Here is a 22,668-nt window from a genome sequence, read left to right on the forward strand (position 1 = left end):
CGGTCCATTTTTGTCGTGTCCTTTGTCCTTTAAAGAAGTAGCTGCAGTGGTTTCTAGAAGCATGCATGAGCGGTGCATGTCGCGGTAATCTCGCGGCGACCCGCGTTGTAAACAAAGCGCGCGCAGGTTTTCCGCGACATGGACACAGTCGCGCCGCCCGCATTCTTGACTGTATCGCGTACCTACTGTTTACCTACCTTCCTTAAGCGTTTCCGCGCCAAACAAAACTCTTTCCTTGAAATAATTTACTCGAAATCCGAGGCTTGCCACGCTTACGAGATATCAATTTAAGTTTTACCTGAACCGCTCAAAATAACATTCTCTATTTATACCGATGATCTCTTCCACAACCTACACGAATTAACAATTTGTTTTATTGAGTATCAAAATACATGATTGGCAGAACAATGCGCAAACAACTACTCAGTTATGTAATTAATTTTATTGTATTGATACACGATATCCCTACCAACGAAGCGCTAGCTAGCTTGATAGCAAGGTCGACCTCTACGTAAACGATTTTAATTATGATTCCTAAATGAATTGGTTCCTAATTGTCATTCAGGGCAAGTAAGATTGCTCGTGACGCTGATCATCATCTAGCCTTAGCTCTCCGTGCATGCAAAACAACTCAAACTGATTTTGATGATGAAAAACTTATGTAGAGTCTTATATTAATTATGCTTGACTAACAGTTTAATTCCATAATACAATATTATGCATTTTGCATACCAGAAACATGTACCGACTGCCGTTTCGACATGAATGTATTATAGGTAAGGCTACAGACATATTATAAGTTGAAGCTCGAGACGATGCAGATATTGTCTTGCACGTCGAGTGCGCGAGCGAGAGCTTATCGTCCCACGTGTCTTGCTGCATGTTGCCACTATTTATGTATCCGCAAGATTATTAAACCAACCAATAATCAAAATTCATTACCTATAAACCAAGGAGGGATATCAATATCTCATAAACTCCCAAGTTGTCGTATAATCGGCAATACAAGCGCTATCAGCGCGTTATCAGTAACCGGCGGCATCTCCAAACATTCCGCGGGTGATAGTCGCATGGCGATCGTTGCGTTCATAGCAGGGAGAAGACGGGCAGCGCGGCGGCGCGCGGCGTCTGCCCGCTATCGATCCCGCAAGGTGGTGCCAACCACCGCCGTTACACCGCGACAAAACAAGCGACCTTGAACCTTAAACTATCCTCGTGATTGCATAAAATGCAACGCTCGTGCATAGCAAAACGACAGCACTCTCAAACACTAGCCAGATACTGCACAAATTCACCAGCAAAATATAATTAGAGTCAAGTCTAGCGAGACTGCTGCTCGCGCACAATTCAAATTGGAGCGATGCAGATGGCGAAATATTCTCGCCGCAAAGCCACAAAATCCCTTTCTGACAGACTGCCGAATCCTTCAAAATAAACATTCCATTGCATCCTCTCAAAATCGTCCCACATTTCAAATTGCTACGAGCTAGGTAGGAATTTCTAATACCTTACGAATCTCGACTAGTCGATGGCACCATGGACCGGGCTGGATCGTGACCGGCCCCGTGTTGGGGCATATCGGTATTGGATACAGTAAGCGTACCGTTCGTTGCGTCAACGGCCTTGGGAGATGTACTCGATGGTGCCGAACCGGCCGACGTGATAATGATTGCAGCGAACGATCCGCTCATATTCGCCATTTGTATAGCGGTTTCCACACGTCGTAAAGTTTTTATTAAGATAGATCAAGATATTAAAATTTTACAACGGACTTCAAAGGAGCATGAGACAACAATGTTCTTATTCGAGACCACATGAGAAGAGGTGGATTATTTTGACGAACCACTGTTGTATTACTGAACAAGGCCTCGCCCCTCGTTCCGCCGATTCCAACACAAACGAACCGATCGAAGACATCTGAATCATTTGTTATGGTCAGGTTACTGCCTGACCGCGATACTTGACGCCCTTGACTAGTGATTTTTAGTTGCCGGTCGGTTCTCCGACTCCGACTCGCTTGTTTCCTTTAAAGGTGCAATATTTCTGTTACGCAACTCCTCGCCGTTCGTTTAACAACATTGCAAACATAAACCCACAAGATCTCTTATTTTGAACGTGATGTTATGACGATTGGCTAACAAAATATGTTTATGCCTAATCGATTAAATTGCTGCAATCGCGCGTTTGTTAACAATACTTGCGATAAGCAAAATAAATATGTAAGATTAATATGACACAAATTATATCTTGTCATCTATGTCGGACTGTGCTAGATACTGGAAAAACTAGTTCAGTTGCGGGCGGGAGATGGCACGCGCACACCTGGAGCACGAATGTCAAGGCTGCTCGCTTGGAAACGCTCCAGCTTGACGGCTGCAAGCGCAAAAAATATCATTCTCTTTCACACTCATGCCCGCTTGTGTGTTTATGATCGTCGCAAGCGCTTGTACGATAACATTCATTATCTTGACATAAAGTCATCATCACGCTACATTATTCTACAAGGGTTATTCTATATCTCTAAGTTTCGTATTGGTAAACTTATGTTTCGAATTAGGAATGTACGTAAATAGTTTTCATAGCGGCGAGACCGCATAGAAAATTCAATGTCAATTAAAAATGTTAGCGGACGTTTACCATTGGCTCGCATGTGTTCGTGCACGGCGCGCGCGACAAACACAAGCACGTGCGCTGCGAGCCACTGCGTGACGTCACACGGGTCGCCCCCGCCCCGCCCCCTTGCTAGAGCAGAACAGAGAGATGGTTACGGAGCGGCAACGCCGCGCGCGCCGTTGGTTTTGTTTTCGCATGTAACGCCGGTGATAGGCCGAGTTTATCTTCCGATTGCGAATGCAACAACAGCTATTTCTAGCGATACACTTACCACTGCAACATGCGCTTTTATAGCAATGCAACCAGCACTCTTCGCTGTAGGGGTGTACACATTATCATATCAACCTTGACCACGTTAGGGAGCTAAAATTAATCTAGCAGTCATAATGTTGCCGAATTTAGATTTATTATCACGTTTATTAGCTTATTTTGATACATCTGATTCTAAGAATGACAAGAACGAATAGTTTTCAACGACTCTATCACTATTTGTAAACAAGACTCATTTAAAATTGTAAAGCTTTTTGTAAAATTCTGCTCAAGAATTTTTACTCGCTTGTAAGTAAATTGTAGTTGCCTCGCATGTTGAATAACAAGTTTGTTTTATTTTTTTTGCAGAAGGCGATCAGGGGTCGTGGGAGAGCGGCCTCTCTTACGAGTGCCGCTCATTGCTGTTCAAGGCACTCCATAACCTCATTGAAAGGTAAACTTGCATATAAAACTTTATAATTCACATCCTCTTCGACATTTGCAGTCAATTTTAGCATTGTTGTTAGAATTCTATCAAAATTATCTACTTGAATTTTGTTTATTGCAATACTTTTACATAAAAGTGGCATTATCACTTGTGTAACCAGTGTTACACCTACCTACTTGACGCTTCCGTCTGTCGCCGAAGAAAGGTGAATAAATTAAAGCGTATGCGATAAATAAAATCGTAATGGCGTTGTCTACTGTCTCTGACGATGCGTATCGATGCGTCGCGAGTCGCGGCTGCAACAAAGTTCGAACGATTAATTGCATATTATTTTTAGAATCAAACAGGTACCGGCCACACATTTTTACTCGCGGGGTCTCACGCAAGGATGCACTTTTAGTCCATTACTATTCTTAGTGCAGTATTTAAATTTCAAGCTTAGTATTGTTTGTAATTTACTACTTATACAAGTTTCTAAACAATTTTATTGAAATGTTATTGTTTTATCGCAATACGTGTAGCAGAATCAATTGAATTTTAACGATGGGTACGAAGATTTCGTTAAAACAAATTCTCATCGTTCTGTGAGTTGTCAAAGTCGTAAATAACAAAAATGATTCAATTGACTCACTGCTGCTCTGAATGATCATGACGAATGTATCGTCATCCAACAAGCGAGTCGTATAGCGCACCGGCTACGGCTCGTAATTCGCGCCAAAAGATTTGCACCTGGCTGCACGGGCGCATCGCGTCATTGTATCGCGAAGGTCGATGCATCGCCGGGCGTTCTAATGTCGTTTTTTTGCTGCCCTTACAAGCTATCTGTGTCTGCTTCTGACCATTGTAAACGTTTATACGCCGCTTTGTGTGTGGCATCTACTTCTGTTGCCTTTTTGTAAACGGCAGGTATCTAATGGTCTCACTTGATTTTTACGGAGTTAGTGGCAATCTTTATGACAGTTTTTATTTGGTTTACTAGACAGTTTCATGATTAACNGGATTAACGATTAACAAATCTTGGTTTTACCCTGCAGTTATGCATTTGGAATGCATTGAAATGAATCTTCTTGAAAGAGGGTTCTTATTAGAAAAGTGTCAGTGCCTTATCATAAATCATCATCGCAATTCTCATTACGTGAAACGCAGGCAGATTTGCAGACTAATTGGCAACGAAGCCAGGACGTTACGAGCGGTTCAACAAACAGCGGCCGGCGCGTAGCTGAAAAACCGCAGTCCCGACCGGTTAGTTTAGGTTCAGCTAAGCGATGAGGCGTGATGGGTGATTACATGTGCGTCCCGGTCCTCGCCCGGCACTCGGGCTCCGGCCTCGTCTCGGGCTGAACGAAATCCGTGCGGTTCGTTGACCCCGCGGCGGCTCCGAGCGACAATCAGCCCGCCTGACTTGCGACGCGCTAAACGCGTAATGTACTCACGAGGATTGTTCGAGCCGTATTGGCGAATTGGCACGTCGTTGATTGGACGAAAGAATGTTGACGCTGATATGGATTTGAATTTATGGTTATGTTCAGGCGTCAGAATCTTTGGTCTTATAACTCCATGCTTAAACAGTGGGCCGTCCGTCAATATGTTAAAGAATGTGACAAGGAACTATTCTCATTTTGTTCTGTTGGAATAGTTAATTACCCATTTTATTGCTTACTGTTTGAACGTTTTATGATAAGACAGAGTAATTACGGAATACATGGGTAGACTGTTAAATGTGGTGTTAAATCTGGAATTGCCACTATAAATCGTTTCAATGTTTTTTAAAGCGAATCACATTGCTTATACTTTTTCCTGTAGGAAAGCTCACTTGTTCTCCGATTAATAAAAAAAACGTAAAAAATAAGGTTTTCTTTTCATACAAACTTAGTAAAATATTTCTCTTGCCTTATTAATATGGGCTAATAAAAAAATATTATAATTTTCGCTCGCGGCGCAGACGTGTGGGATATCTCCCGTTATGCGGGTTTTTGCATGCGATTGTGTTGCGATGCGCGTGCGCCACTAGCCGGTGGCTCTACTATTAAGCCTTAATGATTCGTATGAAGTTATGTATACGAGTAATCGTTGATATGTAGAGTTTGTGGTTTCCTTCTCCATCGTTTACGCGATAATTTAATGTGAAAACTATTATTTTAGTTAATATTGTATTAACATGCCCAAACACGGAATCCGCAACCCGCAATAAAATCTACCTGACACGTGATCGTTTGCGAGTTTATGGCTATGCCTAATAGGTAATTAACAATGAGTCGGTCGGGCAACAATTACTATAAACTACGCATTGCGCAAGCGACGCAAGAACAGCGATTATTCATACGGTGACCGGTCCACACGCGCAGGCGCTGACACAATGATATTCGCTATGGCAATACAATCGATATTTGCAACCTCTTACAAAACCTCAGTCCCACTCTGTTCGCTGATCGCTCATACACCTGCATTTTATTGTTCGAGAATGTTATACATTAGTACAGAACGATTGCTGACGATTTCTACAGAATGTATTAGCTCTTTGTGCATATGATAATCCAGTGCTATTATAGAGATAACGACAAGATTAATTGTACGAAAATGCGATTATTATTGTTAATGTTATCTATGACGATTGACGACTCATTAGATAACACTAACGTCTTCACAAGCCCAGCCCCGAATCTCATTTAGGTCCTTATCAAATTAATTTGTGGTCGATAGTAAACGCTTATGATACTTGTATATCCATCATGTACCATCAGCTCTAGCGAAACCTCAGGTAGAATAGCCATCGGACTTATAAATACACTGGATTACATTAACAAATCGGATTATCTCTACATCGTATTAAAGCCTTTATTGTAGAATACTGCTACTTTTATTATTTCTTGTTTGTTTGAGCCGATCTTGTAGTAAATATTAGAATCGAGCGCTAAAAATCCAGTGTTATTGGCCAGTAAAAGTAGCTCCGTCGCATTCTCATGTTACGTTGTGCGCGAATTACAAACTTAACATATAAAGTGCGCCGCTAAACGGCGCAACGAGCGCTACATTCGTCTCGACGTCCATTTTCATAACCGGCCGCGGAGGCTCGCGTTACATCAGGTCGGACTGGAACTACTAGAGGCAGGGGGCACCCGATGCCCGCTCTACCCGTCACGGTCACAGCCCCTGTCCGTGACAAGGTAATTTTTGGGTGTCAAATACAATGTCTGTATACGTTTATTCATGGGACATGTTATTTTGAAAATATCGATAATCCTCCGAGAAAGGCCGTATGCAACGTTTGGGCCTTTTGCTTTTCTATTTAATATACTGTTACGAAGTATGCTAAGTTGGTTATATTATAATCGGGAAGGTATTGCAGCTCTTGCCTCTTACCAATAGAAAACAGATCAAACAATAACATAATATTCACAATTAATTTGTAAGAAACGGGCGCACGAATTTTTCACGCACCGTGTCCGACCACATATTGTACGAAATATAACTTCAATGATGGTTCACTGGGCGCACGAATAGCAGTTTAAAAAACTTAACGTTTGTGTATTTATGAAATGTTATGTTCATTTATCATGTTTTAATTAACACAAGTTTGTTTATTCACCCAAAAAATATGGATATTTAAACGTTCTGTTGGGTACTTTTGTAACAATTTACTTTAGCGCGTTATCAACAATGCATAAGTTGGGTTTCATTGGAGACCAATCTGCAGATCCTAGCTATACAGGAGTGGTAGTGGTGGGATAAGTCTCGTTTAGAACCTAAACTCAGTGCAATAAGGACTACTTTATCATTTTTTTTCACCTACTTAACAATGGATACTTATGTCTGTGTGTTCTGTTCCAGATGCCTGCTGTCCAGGGACTTCGTGAGGCTCGGAAAGTGGTTCGTGCAGCCGTACGATGGAGACGAGGAGGATGTCGGCAAGAGGTATGGCATTGTAACAGTTCTAATATGATTCTGTTATGCTTGAATCGAACTGGGTACCTAGACCATGAATCAAATGTGGTACTCTGTCCTATGATAACAATGGAATAAGGAGTAACTTTTGGGAAGACTTGTTTTGCGTTGACTAATTTGTATCAAATTAGATTAATTCTCATTGTGCCAGTTTACAACACATAACATTAAGCGATTAAAAAGATTTATTTATTTTGGAAGCAGATTTTGAAGCAGTCACCATTGACTGTTCTCAAATGACGCAGGCCGTTGCCAATCTCTGTGTCCATTTATGGTCCGTTGTTAACCTCTGGCACTGTTGCTTCCTATATCAACGTGAGGAATTCTGTGTTGCTCTCCACAAGCCACGAGAGTGACTTCGTTCCTCCTCAGACAGACATCCTTTTTATTTACTCTTATACGTCATCACAATATAGTTTAAAAAATTTGATCACAGTAATTTTCAAACCATAAAAACGTGTATAATTACTCGGTTGAAATTTCTCAAATGTTTTAAATGTAGTAAGAATGACATTACATCTCACAGATGGCGCTACGCGTCAAGAAATTACTGTGATAGAGCACCATAAAAAGATGCAGTTATCTACACAGTATGCTCGTTAACTCGGCGATTTGCATACATTTCTAGAAAGTGTCGAGGTGCGTCCGCATCTGGATCCATTCACTGTTGCATGGAGATGTAACTTTCGTTCTCGTTGATGCGCTGGGCAACTGTTCGTGCCACGTACGCTTGAAGTATGCCTGTTAATTGTTAATGCCCAAGTGGGGGCTTCTTGGCTCACGATCATAGCGGGAGTGGGGATGTGGTATCTTGAGGATGATCCCGTTTTAAGATATCATGTCATGATGATTGGTTGTTCATGAACATATTGGCTAAATGTAAAGTTTGATTACTATGAAATAAGGATCTTTTTTGCTGGTGACTTATTACACGAAATCTTTTATTGGGAATATTAACCCTTCACGGGATTCGACTGTCAATCGAATGTAATGGTCACCATTTGACTGTTACCTCATCATCATCATCATCATTTCAGCCATAAGACGTCCACTGCTGAACATAGGCCTCCCCTAATGCTCTCCACGTTGATCGATTGGTAGCGGCCTGCGTCCAGCGCTTCCCTGCTACCTTTACGATGTCGTCGGGGTCGTCAAATGGGTATTTGAATGAGATTTTCAAAGTAAAAAAAATCTGATAAAAGTTAGAGTTAGGAAACATTTTCGTATGTCCCTTTATCAGCAGGACGATTTATTAAAAAGTCTTAATACCTACAGCGGTGTCGCAATATCTGTGATCTATATGGATAAAATATCAATTAACTTGTATACTAATTCTGTTTCGTATCCTTCCAGCCCGTGGCACCTGTCGTTCTCGTTCGCGTTCTTCCTGCACGGCGAGAGCACGGTGTGCGCGTCCGTGGACGTGCGCCAGCACCCGCCTGTGCGCACGCTCACCGCCAAGCGGCTGGCCAAGCTCAGCGCTTCGGATAGCCAAGCGGACGCCAAGGGTGAGTAGTAGCGAAGACTGTTTTTATGAGGTGTCATGGTCATCTACTGCTTAGTAGCTGGCCAAGCTCAGCGCATCGGAAAGCGACGCCAAGGGTGATTAGTAGGAGAAAACTCTTCTCATTATACTGAAAGTGCAATTTACTGCCAAGCGCCTGGCCAAGCTGAGTGCCTCGGATAGCCAAGCGGACGCCAAGGGTGAGTAGTAGGAGAAGACTTCTCATTGTACTGAAAGTGCAATCTACCGCCAAGCGCCAGGCCAAACTCAGCGCCTCTGATAGCCAAGCGGACGCCAAGGGTGAGTAGGAGGAGAAGACTTCACAATGTACTGAAAGTACAATCTACCGCCAAGCGCCTGGCCAAGCTGAGCGCCTCGGATAGCCAAGCGGACGCCAAGGGTGAGTAGTAGCAGAAAATTTACTGCACGATTGCTGGCAGATTTAAGACGCTATCCATCGCCAAACGTCTGGTTAAGCTGAGTGCCTCGGATAGCCAAGCGGACGCCAAGGGTGATTAGTGGGAGAAGACTTGCATTGAAGATGCCAGTTGAACAAAAGTGCCACTTTCTTGGCACCTGTCGTTCGCGTTCGCATTCTTCCTGCACGGCGAGAGCACGGTGTGCGCGTCCGTGGACGTGCGCCAGCACCCGCCCGTGCGCACGCTCACCGCCAAGCGGCTGGCCAAGCTCAGTGCCTCGGATAGCCAAGCGGACGCCAAGGGTGAGTAGTAGCAGAAGATCTCTCTCTTGATGCATTAAAGGTATCTGTGGCAGGGATGTTATGGGTATCCGTAACGGCCGGTTCACACATGTCTCCGTTTTACTGTTCCGTTTTATCGTGTACGTTTTTTTTTCGTCGATGTATGTATTAGTGTATACAGAATACTGTGTCATGTCTGAAGTCGCTCATACAACTACATGTGTGAACCGGCCGTAACTGTAACCGAAACTTTCGGATATCCGAAATAAATAAATATCCGTAACCGAAACCGGTATAATATTATTCTTATATCCGTAACCGTATCCATAACCGAAACTACATATCCATGACATCCCTAATCTGTGGTTGCGCACAATCACTGCGTAATTGTCGGAAGTTTTAAGACAGAATCCACGGAAATATACTACATACCTCTTTTTCTGCATCGACAAATAAGATAGTCTAAAGTTGGTTTTAATTGTCAAGAGTGAGTTTACTGCCTGCACATTTTATGTACTGTCAAGAGCACTTGCGTATGACACAAAGACGACGCAGAAAATGAAGATGGTAAAATTTATACAGTATGATATTTTTATTCATTTACACTACCTGCCTACTGCTGACATACGGCTTTCAAGATGAAGGAGAGCATCATTTCGCTGCGTCTTCAGTGATTTACTTAATGTAGGGTCCGATGAAATTAACTTGTTATCCGTGCTAATATTCGCTCGGTTTGATTGCAGTGATCCTGGCGCCGTTCGGGCTGGAGGGCACGCTGACGGGGCGCGAGTGGAGCGACAGCGACGCCGCCACCGCGCGCCTGCTCGACGCCTGGCGCCAGCTCTACCCGCTCGAGCAGGGCTGCGGCGCTGTCGAGGTGAGACAACGAGCTTTAAGACCCCCGCAGAACACAGACTTTTAGTCGGCCGACTAAAAGCCTGTATTCTGCGGGGTGTCTCACCCACGAAAAAAAACAGTTTGTCACAAAAAATTAGTTTGCCACGAAAAAACGGTCTACTCTGGCACTTATGTCTGACACCAGCTCTACTCGATTGAGCAGGGCAGCGGTGCTGTGGAGGTGACCGTTATAGACTAAGTTTTACCCACGTCTTTGCCTGCATGAAAAGTAAAATCAATTTGTCACTGAAAAAGCGACTTACTTGACACTAGTTGACACTTATACCTGGGGCCAAGTCTACCCGCTCGAGCAGGGCTGCGGCGCTGTCGAGGTGAGACCCGGCACACAACGAACTTTAAGACCCCCGCAGACTAAGGCAGGGTACTCACCTGCCATGTAGCACGTAACATAGCATATAACGTATCCAACCTTCAAGTGAGTACGGCTCGTCCACGGTCATCGCGTATCTGGCTGCGAGCTCCTGGATCCTACTGCGAGCCGCCTTTGTGCTCGCAGTGATACCGCCACTCGGCGGGTCGCTGCGATCTCCCTGCGAACCACGCGCGAGCAGCGGGCTCGTGCTTATGTATTAACTTGATACAGTATCTGATACATTACATGCTACATGGCTAGATGAGTGGGTGCTTAACAGACAAAAGTTTGGTCGACTTCCATTTGTATGAGTAATCGGCCGGTACCAAATCGGTGTAAATTGCGCACTTCCATATAATTATGTTAGTACTGATTAAATTCTGTAGTCTACGGCTAGGCTAACCCTTACACTTGCATGAAAAAAAAAATTGTCACGAAAAAACGGACTACTTCGACACTTATGCCTGACGCCAGCGCTACCCGATCGAACATTGCTGATGGTTGTGGAGGTGAGCAGCATCATCAACATCAGCGTATAGCAGTCCACTGCTAGATGTAGACCTCCCACAATCTACGCCATAATGTAAATAAAAAAACATATTGATTTATATCACATACAAAATTATTATGGTGTGTTTTAAGGTAATGAGTCTATAGTTTGTATCACCTTGTGTGTCAAAGACTGGTGACTGATACTTAAGTTATGGGAAAAACTCGGAAATATACATTATTTATTATGTATATGTTTTTGTTATTTGTTTTTGTATGCCATTCTACCTAGTCTTGGGCTTGCTTTATCTAGCTTTTCCCAAGGACTATTCGGAAGTTGTCCCACTACCTAGCTGAAAGTCCTATTGTCCCAAAAAACAACCAAAAATCTAACTAACTAGGGCCTAAATTACTATATACTTAGTTTAAAAATCATGAAAGCAGATTTTGAAGCAGTCACCATTGACTGTTCTCAAATGATGCAGGCCGTTGCCAATCTCTGTGTCCATTTATGGTCCGTTGTTAACCTCTGGCACTGTTGCTTCCTATATCAACGTGAGGAATTCTGTGTTGCTCTCCATAAGCCACGAGAATGACTTCGTTCCTCCTCAAACATTTTTTTAATAAAAATTATCCAATAAGTTATTTTTATACGAGTTACGGAAAATAATATTGTGTCTGTGTTAATTTATATTTGGCGATGTAATTTTATTATGACTTTGATAAATAAATTATGTATCTGTATTGAGGTCAGAGGATGTCGTAATACCACAGTTCTGTTGTATGTATTGGTTTTGATCGAGGTTAATTGGTGTTATTAATTTTTGCAGCACTTTGTGACGTCGCGCGGAACTTCAACGCACTTTAACTTTGTATAGATGACCCAAGCTGAACTGTCCCACTAAACTCAATGACACGGGGGCGCTACCATCGGTCAACTATATGGTTTCCAACATGGCAAAAATCGGAACCAGCGATCCGGTATGGACGGTGGCGCCCCGCTGTCAATGTCATGCATAGGACAGTTCAGTATTTTGGAACTATAATTATTTGTTTGATTGACAATTAAAAATATATGTGTCCAATATTTTTTTATATTAAAATTGACGGACTAAAAAAATTTTTTTAGGAAACTAGCTATTTACGTTACAACAAGTATAATATGTATTAACAAGTATGTAACGTTCCCAGGTGGTTTGCGGCGCGGCTCGCATGCGCTACCCGGCGGCGTACGCTCTGGAAACGGATATGCGCGCGCCGCCCGCGCCGCCCGCGCCCGCGCACGCGCTCGCCACGCGCGCGCTGCACGCGCTCACCACGCCGCGCCCGCACCAGGTCACACGCCACGAAATGACATGACACGACACGTTGTGACACCCTTTTTTTTTTCGTCGGGAAATGCTTTGTGCATACCCACTGGTCTATGGGGACGGCCAGTGGGTTATGTGGGACTCTCCCCGCCTACCCACTAAAGGCGGGGTCTACCCACTAAAACCCGACGGTTTCCACCAGAGCCCAAAGAAACGGAGCCGCGAGATATTGTCCTGGTTGGACATTCGTCCGCAGCTTCGCCTCAGGCTAGAGGCTCGCTCACGAGCAAGCCTCTCTGGCTTCGAGGGAACCCTCAACCCCCTCCTCCAGTTGTTTTTTATAGAGGTTTTCTCCTCGCGGCCCTGGTAAAACAGGACCCCCGGCCCGCCGTAGCGGGTTACGGTCTGCTCTATGCCGCTGCTCGGTTAGCTCTGCTGATCAGAGAAGTACCGAGAGCGGCCCTCCAAAGAATGGGCCCGGGCAAACGCCCCGCCAGCCCCCACCTGTGGGGGTTTTTAAAGATGTCCCCTGCATCGTGGCCCGGGCAAATGCCTCGACGGCCCCCGGCCCACTCAAAAGGAGGTCCCTCACCATCGCACCCCATGTTGTGACACCCAAAGTGACCAAAAAGTTGACAACCTTCGTTCGTTTCAGCCGAAAGACATCCACTGCTGAACAAAAGCCTCCCCCAAGGATTTCCACAAAGACCGGTCCTGCGCCGCTCGCATCCAGGCGCCTCCCGCGACCTTCACCAGATCGTCGGTCCACCTAGTGGGAGGCCTGCCCACGCTACGTCTTTCGGCTCGTGGTCGCCACTCAAGAACTTACTCCATTGTAATAAAGACGTGTTGCGAACTTATTGGCAACTTTGGATGTCACGAAGTATTTGACATTGACTGTAACACGCAGCGGGGTTACTCCCTAAATTGAAATAAATACATTCCGTTAAACCTTCAAAACAGATTTCAATCATGTTCAACGCGAAATTCAAAGTATTATTTGGTCAAAAATGCTCAATGACCGTTGAAATCGCTGGAATCGTGTCAAATTTAGTACCATCGCATTCAACTGAGTATGTGTGTATTTTCAAATAGCAATGCACTACGCAGAAATTGAGAGAAATATTGATCGATGCATTTTAGACCGTAGGGAGTAGCCCCGCAGATGTTTTTGTGACTAATATAATTGTGTATGTGAAAATCGGTCAATTTACAGTTAGTATTTACTGTTTTATAATAAGTATTTGACTGCGGAAGATGGAAACACAAATACCCTGTCAAGCCTCAGGCGTTTGTGAGTAGTCTTCCAAAACGATACAAGAAAAAATCTGTTCAGTTTGCAAAAAGACAAATGTGAACTGTCGAGGATTTTTCTGACATTAATGACATCTTAATTGTTTTAAATAGAAGCTCCTGGTCAGGTAAATTCAATATGTTTACCGCATTTTGAACCTTAACGACGTGTAGTTATGTGGTAAACTTGCTAGACCTAGCTAAGGGAGTTGTTCGCATGTCCTGAGTGTCGTTTATCGCTTGCAGACAGCGGAACTGTGCTACAGCACGCCGGCCGCCGAAGACTTCGTGGAGCCGACGCGGAAAGTGCCGTGTTCCTGCGCCAAGTAAGTTGCGCACACGCATACTACCGCATCTCATTACTGAACTGAAACACATTACTTGTCTTATTGTTTGAAGTCTGATCGGATGAAATTTCTGAGTCTGTAAAGCCAATCGCAATTTTATTTCCAACTGGATAAACACCACAAAATCACAAACAAACTTTAGTGTCGTAATTATTCATTTGCATCTGATCAGGCTTCACCTACTTTGTGGAAGAAACATGGACTGAAAGTAAGAAGAAACACGCAATATTTCTGGAACGTTTTTCGAAAGACATTGCATCTAAAGACTGTTGAAAATTAAGAGTAGTCAACGAAAAGTTAGCGAAGTATCGATATTCGAAATTACATGTTTGTTTGCTGCAAATTGGAGGCTAACTCATAAATCTGACAATACAGATTTCTATTCATAAAATTATCAATACCTTCAAAAAACTCAGCACATGTTTCTTCAGTATAATTATGATATTTTATTGTAGAATAGGCAGTATATAGATGTAGTTTTACGAAAGTTGTGTGTCTTGCATTTATGATACGTATGCATTTATTTAGTATTTTATGTATGAGAGTATAATTTACGAGGACATGCATTGATGAGTTGATCTGTGTTGCTGTCAAATGTGAACCTTATTTTTTAGAACATGAGGCATGTTTGACAGCGACCAGTGTGTAGATTTTAACAAAGGGTAAATGCTGCCATGTAGATAGGTAGATGTTATGTATGTGAATGTTTTATAGCGTTATATTAGTATGTTATATTATGTAGTATTAAGCAGTAGAGGGTTGAAGCAGCTTCTTTACCGACAAACATTTTTGCGGTTTGTCGTTTGCGTAGGCGGCGGAAGAAATGACCCGATGAGCGAGTTACATATCCCACTGGATCAATTCTTTCGCCGACGATATCACACAGACTCTTGTCACACTTGAATCTCTTTTATATTTGTTGGGTTTTTGGGTGATAACGATATCAGTAGTCAATTCGGTAGATCGCTTTGAAGAAATAAAAAATGTTTTGTGTGTTTTGCATGAGAAGTTTACGTAAACGAGACGACGAACGATGGCTCACTTTCACACGAGACGAAGGATCGATAAACAGAGGTCCTCATTATACGCAACTAGGTGACCGCGGGACTCAGAAAATTGACGGGTAGCTAGTCTGACGGGCAGATGTAGACGGACGGATAGAGCTAAAAAGAGAGATAAAGTGTGAGGGGAGTCGCCGGCGCGCGAGCCAGCTCCAAGTGTGTGTGCGCAGGTGGCGCCGCCGCCGCGGCCCGCGCCCCGCGCCCTTCCACCGCCGCGCGCCGCCGCCGCGCCCCGCGCCCCTACCACCGCCCGCCGAGTGAGTATGCACGCCCGGGGAGCGCGCACATGAGCCCATCACTCCCACCCACTCGACTCGCTCTCGATCTGTGTCATCAGCTGACGTGTCAAAATTTTTCACCACGGGATGTCACCTCACCAAATCATCGTCCGTGTGACCCGATTCGATTTGCCCATATCGAAATGTCATCACTGCATCTTCCGGGTGATCATTATGTCATCTATGTAACTACGGGTCTGGTCATTCTGAGCTGTGCACGTAACATACATATTTAGTGGAAAACCAGACACCGGAAAGTTTTTTACACCGGAATACACAAACGCGTTTATAAAAAAATACGTTTTTTCCAAATTTTCACGATTTTGATCATCATTCGATTTCATCGGTACTTGATAATACGATCGACGACCATCCAAATTTTGGCCGCGCCATCACACTATACAAACATCACGGGACAACACAAATAATGCAATGCCGCTTCAGATCTGCATGTTTACGCCTAATTATTTATTTATTGCGTTTTAGAATATTATATTGCATGAAATTTCCGAATGTTTGAACGCCATTTTAAATTGCATGTTTTGTGTCTTCTTATTTATTTACATTTGAATGTACCCCTTACTATAAGAATAACTTTTTGTTTCATTTGAAACAATTTGTTATCGTTGAAAACTTCATAGCACTAAAGAGTTTATTATAGGCGCTTCATGTTCTTTCACGTGTCTATAATTCCTGCCTTATGTCACTGTTGATAGAGCTCTTATTTAAATGCAATGAATAATAAGCGGTGATGTAATGCAAGAGCGTATAATCCATAAATGCATAATAACATCTACCTCTCACCTAGAGGCTTGTTAACTCCCTTGGTTCATTTGATGTTCATGTGGGATTATGTAATTCATTCAACATTGGTTACATTTTTGAAAGGACACTAGTAAACTGTTGGTTGCATTGATTAGTCTTCAAAGATATTAAATATGTAATCTTAAAAGCAATCACATCATTTTGATAGTTGACGGAATGAGAAATAGTTAATGACAACAGAATTAGCACTTAACTTTCAATTAAACACTGATTCTAGCAAAGCTAATAATGGCTAATAATTGTGAGTAGGTCACAGTAGTACGGTCAGTATTCTTAGTATGAAACTCCGTACTGCAATGCATACTTATCCGCATCGTTAACGTTAACAGCTCGCCTCGTTATTGACAGCGCGTGAAATGTGGTACGTTGTTCATCCCTTTCTGGGTTGATAAGTGTGTTATGAACTTATAAGCAATGAACCCGTCACAATCAGAAGTAAAAAATCAGTAGCCTTATTCACGTAACAAAACTTCAACGACAACAAATCGCTGTATCGAGTAATCGTTCTATCGAAATGACTCTTGTGAATACGGATTTAGAACTGTTTTTCAATAGGACGACTTCTAAACGTTAACGAGATATTGACTGAGTCAAAATACGTGAATTAGAACACAAGACGAATCAATGCAACCGCGACCCAGTTTACAGCACCTGTCTCACACGGTACTAATACAGTAAATACAAATGAGTAGGTCATCTTCATAGAAACGCACCGAGCGCGGTTTGTATGTGCACTCTGACAAAATTCGGCGCAACACCCCGCTAATCCACGCTAAATATTGTCAGCGTGTGCGTGCGCGCCGCATACGTATTGGCGCGCTCACATACAAACCGCGCTCGGTGCGTTCCTATGAAGATGAGCTACTCATTTGTATTTAGTCTGGTACTAAGCCTCAAGTTTCGCAGGGGCGGCTGCAACTCGAGCTCGGGCTCGGTGCGCGGCGAGGGCGCGTGCGGGCGCGGCGCCGGCGCCGGCTCGCCCGCCAGCTGCGGCGCCGCNGGCCCCTTGTACCGCGAGGCCGTAGGCGGTGGCCCACGTCGCCTACGCCTTACGCCGCCTCTGCACATGGTAACGTAAACGTCTCGCTTTGTGGTTGAAAGCGTGCGAAATGCAATACGGTGTTGATCCCTTTCCGGGTTGATAAGTGTGCTAGAGAAGAACTATACTAAACTGTCATTTATTTGACACTGACAGGGGGGCCACCGTCAATAGCGGATCGCTAGTTCCAACTTTTGCCACGGTCGAAACCATGTAGTTGAACGTAGATGGTGGCGCCCTTCTGTCAATGTCGTCGGTGGGACATTTCAGTGTAGTTCATCTTTATGATCTTTTAAGCAATGAACCCGCCACAATCAGAAGTAAAAAATCAGTAGACTTATTCACGTAACAAAACTTCAACGACAACCAATCGCTGAGTTACGATCCTGTCGAGTGATCGTTCTATCGAAATGACTTTTGTGATTACGGATTTAGAACTGTTTTTCAATAGGACGACTTCTAAACGTTAACGAGATATTGATTGAGTCAAAATACGTGAATTAGAACACAAAAGACGAATCAATGCAACCGCAAGCCAGTTTACCGCACCTGTCTCACACGGTACTAATACAGTAAATACAAATGAGTAGGTCATCTTCATAGAAACGCACCGAGCGCGGTTTGTATGTGCACTCTGACAAAATTCGGCGCAACACCCCGCTAATCCACGCTAAATATTGTCAGTGTGTGCGTGCGCGTCGCATACGTATTGGCGCGCTCACACACAAACCGCGCTCGGTGCGTTCCTATGAAGATGAGCTACTCATTTGTATTTACTCTGGTACTAAGCCTCAAGTTCCGCAGGGGCGGCTGCAACTCGAGCTCGGGCTCGGTGCGCGGCGAGGGCGCGTGCGGGCGCGGCGCCGGCGCCGGCTCGCCCGCCAGCTGCGGCGCCGCNTTGCGGGAAAAAGGCAATCTTCCCGCTTACAGTTTTATGCTTTGGTCGTAACTAAATACATACATACAAAAGAAAATTTAGTCAAATTCACAGTATTAACCCAGATGAGCCTGAAACTATTTTTACTTTAGAATTTTGAGATTTTTGGATATACGGTTTATTATGATCCCAGTACCCTACGAAAAATAATTAAAAAAATTAGTCACCCCCGGGAAAGCGGGAAAATGATGACCCATACNTCCGCGCCGCCCTCCGCCGGCCCGCCGCCGCCCAGCCCGCACCACCATCATCACCACCAGGTAACGAAGAAACGATTGATCCTGGGTAACCCACCACCACCCATGGTCCTTCCTGCCTCACGGCGTACGAACCGAATATCGGGAGAGCGCGCGGGTACTTGCTCTAGGCTCTTTTCCCCGGGCGCTTTGCTTGACTCCCTACAAATTTCTCTGATCCATGTACCTTCTCATAGTCAATTCTCCCCCTTCTGGGGCTTGATTGATCCTGGGTAATAGGATTCTACTTTACTTTTCAAAATTCATTATTTAAAAACAAAACATTATACAGTTACACTATAACACTTCACCAGGCCAAAATCACCTCTCAAAGCTTAACTACACTGAATTTATAAACAAAACTATTCATCATCATCATTTCAGCCATAGGACGTCCACTGCTGAACATAGGCCTCCCCCAATGCTTTCCATGTTGCTCGGTTGGTAGCGGCCAGCGTCCAAGGCCTTCCTGTTACCTTTATGACGTTGTGGGTGGACGTCCCACGCCGATACGTGGGCGGACGATCCTGGGTAGTAGGATTCGCTATTAGAATTTTTTTGTCTTGAAAATGCATTATTTTGTATACCCACCAGCCACGGGACAGCTAGTGAGTTATGTGAGGTTCCTCCCAGAAGGGCAGGGCTTACCCACTTAAAACCTGACGTTGCCTTCGGAGTCGGGAATGCGGGACATCACTATCGGTGTTTTGTCTCCAGCATTCGTCCTAGTTCCCTACTCGGCATTAGACTCGCTTAGTGCGGAGCCCCGACAAAGGAAGGCGTTATTAGGCGTCACGCAGGACACGTGCTGCGCCGTCACGGTCTCTTTAGTCCTCACCAGACACATCTATTAGGATTCCACTATTGGCTGACTCTGAATAATACCCATTAACAGTCCAGTTTACACCTTAGCTACAAATAAGGATGAAAGGTAGGAAAAGTCCTAGGCTACAAAGGAGAACGAAAGGTGGTAGAAAAGTCTAGTTCCCATTATTTTAACAATGTGTTTTTTGTGCACAGAGCGGTAACGCGATGCCTACGACGCTGCATACGCCGGCGCCTACGCCCGACCCGCACGCGCCGCCCACGCCCGCGCCGCCCTCCGCGCCGCCGCCCAAGCAGGTCAGTGACCCCGTCGCACACACATGAACATAGATGACCCACGCTGAACTGTCCCACCAAACTCAATGACAGGGGGGCGCTACTATCGTTCAACTATATGGTTTCCAACATGGCAAAAATCGGAACTAGCGATCCGGTATTGACGGTGGCGCCCTACTGTCAATGTCATGCATAGGACAGTTCAGTATTTTGGAACTATACGTGTCAGTGACCCGTCAATGCTTTAGTGCTAACCGTAACTGTATTTTGCAGGCGCTTATTACGTAATTGTTTACGTAAACAATCATGCTGTTAAACAATACGTGTTGCGTAAACACATAGGAACGTCTGTCTCTTACGTGAATACGAATCAAACTGATTTTATCATGATCTTCTAAATAGCAACTCTTTACAATAAGACTACTGTTTTTCTAAATGCGCTGATAAGTGCAAGCCTAATCTAGCAGTCACCGGTTGGCGCCACTGTGGAGTACTGGTCACTTACTAGTGGCGAAGAAACTGGTGTCAACCGGAGAGCGCCGAAACGGTTGGGGGAATATCGTATTTGCACTAACCGGGATGGCGCCACTGTAGAGTAGGGCCATGTCGATCGCCAGTGCCAACTTGTAATGTGGGGTCCAAGAAGACGGAATGAAAGTTCATATTCCAGCTAGGGACTGGAACTCGCTGCCTGCTGCTGTATTTCCTGAACACTAATCCGGGCCTTTTCAAGGCGAGAGTGAATAGGCACTTACAGGGCAGATATGTACCACCCTAGACTGCATCTCACTGAACGCCGGATGCGATTACGGTCAAATACCTGCCTTGTCTTGCATAAAAAAATACAAATGTATAAAATAATGCTCAATATTCCTATTCCCTATAGGAGTCTCCATCAGCTGGCACCTGCGTGCCTCACACAGGCGGCGGCGAGTGCGCGGCCGAGCTGTCGCGGCGGCCGGCGCTGGCCTCGCCCTCGCGCCGCCTCGACCCCGCCGAGGACGAGCACTCGCTGCACATGCTCTACGACTACAGCACCGTGCTCGCCTGGTCAGTGCTCCCACAGTCACTCCCGGCGCTGCCTCGCCCTCGCGCCGCCTCGACCCCGCCGAGGACGAGCACTCGCTGCACATGCTCTACGACTACAGCACCGTGCTCGCCTGGTCAGTGCTCCCACAGTCACTCCCGGCGCTGCCTCGCCCTCGCGCCGCCTCGACCCCGCCGAGGACGAGCACTCGCTGCACATGCTCTACGACTACAGCACCGTGCTCGCCTGGTCAGTGCTCCCACAGTCACTCCCGGCGCTGCCTCGCCCTCGCGCCGCCTCGACCCCGCCGAGGACGAGCACTCGCTGCACATGCTCTACGACTACAGCACCGTGCTCGCCTGGTCAGTGCTCCCACAGTCACTCCCGGCGCTGCCTCGCCCTCGCGCCGCCTCGACCCCGCCGAGGACGAGCACTCGCTGCACATGCTCTACGACTACAGCACCGTGCTCGCCTGGTCAGTGCTCCCACAGTCACTCCCGGCGCTGCCTCGCCCTCGCGCCGCCTCGACCCCGCCGAGGACGAGCACTCGCTGCACATGCTCTACGACTACAGCACCGTGCTCGCCTGGTCAGTGCTCCCACAGTCACTCCCGGCGCTGCCTCGCCCTCGCGCCGCCTCGACCCCGCCGAGGACGAGCACTCGCTGCACATGCTCTACGACTACAGCACCGTGCTCGCCTGGTCAGTGCTCCCACAGTCACTCCCGGCGCTGCCTCGCCCTCGCGCCGCCTCGACCCCGCCGAGGACGAGCACTCGCTGCACATGCTCTACGACTACAGCACCGTGCTCGCCTGGTCAGTGCTCCCACAGTCACTCCCGGCGCTGCCTCGCCCTCGCGCCGCCTCGACCCCGCCGAGGACGAGCACTCGCTGCACATGCTCTACGACTACAGCACCGTGCTCGCCTGGTCAGTGCTCCCACAGTCACTCCCGGCGCTGCCTCGCCCTCGCGCCGCCTCGACCCCGCCGAGGACGAGCACTCGCTGCACATGCTCTACGACTACAGCACCGTGCTCGCCTGGTCAGTGCTCCCACAGTCACTCCCGGCGCTGCCTCGCCCTCGCGCCGCCTCGACCCCGCCGAGGACGAGCACTCGCTGCACATGCTCTACGACTACAGCACCGTGCTCGCCTGGTCAGTGCTCCCATAGTCACTCGGCACCAGCGGTCGTGGTTACGTTCAGGCGTTCACGTCGGTTGTGCGGCGGATACACGATCTCCCGCCATCTCTCCCTGTTGCCAGACTATCTAGTGCAGTCAGATACGCGGTTACCCACTGCGGATTTCACTTGTACCTCTAGTCTTTTTTACCCTAGGAAATTGCTGGCTTGGCTTACAGGCTAAGGCATCGACAACCAGTATTTTTGTAACCTTCGAACCGATAACTATAGCAAAGCTAAAGCGTTATATCCAGAAACTACTGACTAAAAACGTTTGTAAGTCATAATAACGTCACTACTCTGTTATTAAAAGTCTCTCGTCTCTTGAAAACTCGATTCCCAGAGATGAGCATAATATGTAATTTCCATTTTATTCATGCGAGGTCACGGGCACGCCCACTGTGATATTAAGCCTTGCGGGCGTGCGTCGTAACTCGCTACAGTATACAGAACACGTCCTTCAGCGCAGCAATGTCATTCGAGACTAATGATTGTTGTGTTCGACGTAGGACGACACCATTTAACGACGCTTATAGCGTATTGACGTAGTTGTATTACTATCTAAGCTAACCGACTTAGTTTATATTCTCACGCTTTTTATTATAAACTGACGGATTTCATAATTTCACGTTGACATATTATTTTTGTAAAGTCTCTTCTTTTTCTAAACTTGTGTTCCAGAGGTGAACGTAATGTAACACGCGAGTTCACGGCCACGCCCAATTTCATATTGAGCCTTGTGGGCGTGCATCTTAATTCGCTACAGTATACAGTGCACGTATTTAGCGCAATAATGTCATGCGAGACTAGTGGTTATTGTG

At 45.7% G+C, this 22,668-nt stretch overlaps 1 protein-coding gene across 1 annotated transcript in view; it reads left to right on the plus strand.

The window, feature by feature from the left end:
• Positions 1 to 22,668, plus strand: part of LOC114366152 (uncharacterized) — a 53,562-nt gene that overhangs the window by 16,038 nt on the left and 14,856 nt on the right. The window contains exons 3-15 of the mRNA XM_028322929.1: positions 3,232 to 3,316; positions 7,139 to 7,222; positions 8,606 to 8,760; positions 10,200 to 10,333; positions 12,407 to 12,550; positions 14,065 to 14,144; positions 15,175 to 15,288; positions 17,236 to 17,337; positions 18,173 to 18,313; positions 18,439 to 18,565; positions 19,562 to 19,663; positions 20,529 to 20,656; positions 20,698 to 21,822. Of these exons, the coding sequence (XP_028178730.1) occupies positions 3,232 to 3,316; positions 7,139 to 7,222; positions 8,606 to 8,760; positions 10,200 to 10,333; positions 12,407 to 12,550; positions 14,065 to 14,144; positions 15,175 to 15,288; positions 17,236 to 17,337; positions 18,173 to 18,313; positions 18,439 to 18,565; positions 19,562 to 19,663; positions 20,529 to 20,656; positions 20,698 to 21,822 (2,521 nt within the window). The remainder of the gene's footprint in view (positions 1 to 3,231; positions 3,317 to 7,138; positions 7,223 to 8,605; positions 8,761 to 10,199; positions 10,334 to 12,406; positions 12,551 to 14,064; positions 14,145 to 15,174; positions 15,289 to 17,235; positions 17,338 to 18,172; positions 18,314 to 18,438; positions 18,566 to 19,561; positions 19,664 to 20,528; positions 20,657 to 20,697; positions 21,823 to 22,668) is intronic.

Source organism: Ostrinia furnacalis, unplaced genomic scaffold (assembly GCF_004193835.3).
Source record: "Ostrinia furnacalis isolate ACB-3 unplaced genomic scaffold, ASM419383v2 OfSCF0550, whole genome shotgun sequence".
NCBI classification, from domain to species: Eukaryota; Metazoa; Arthropoda; class Insecta; order Lepidoptera; family Crambidae; genus Ostrinia; species Ostrinia furnacalis.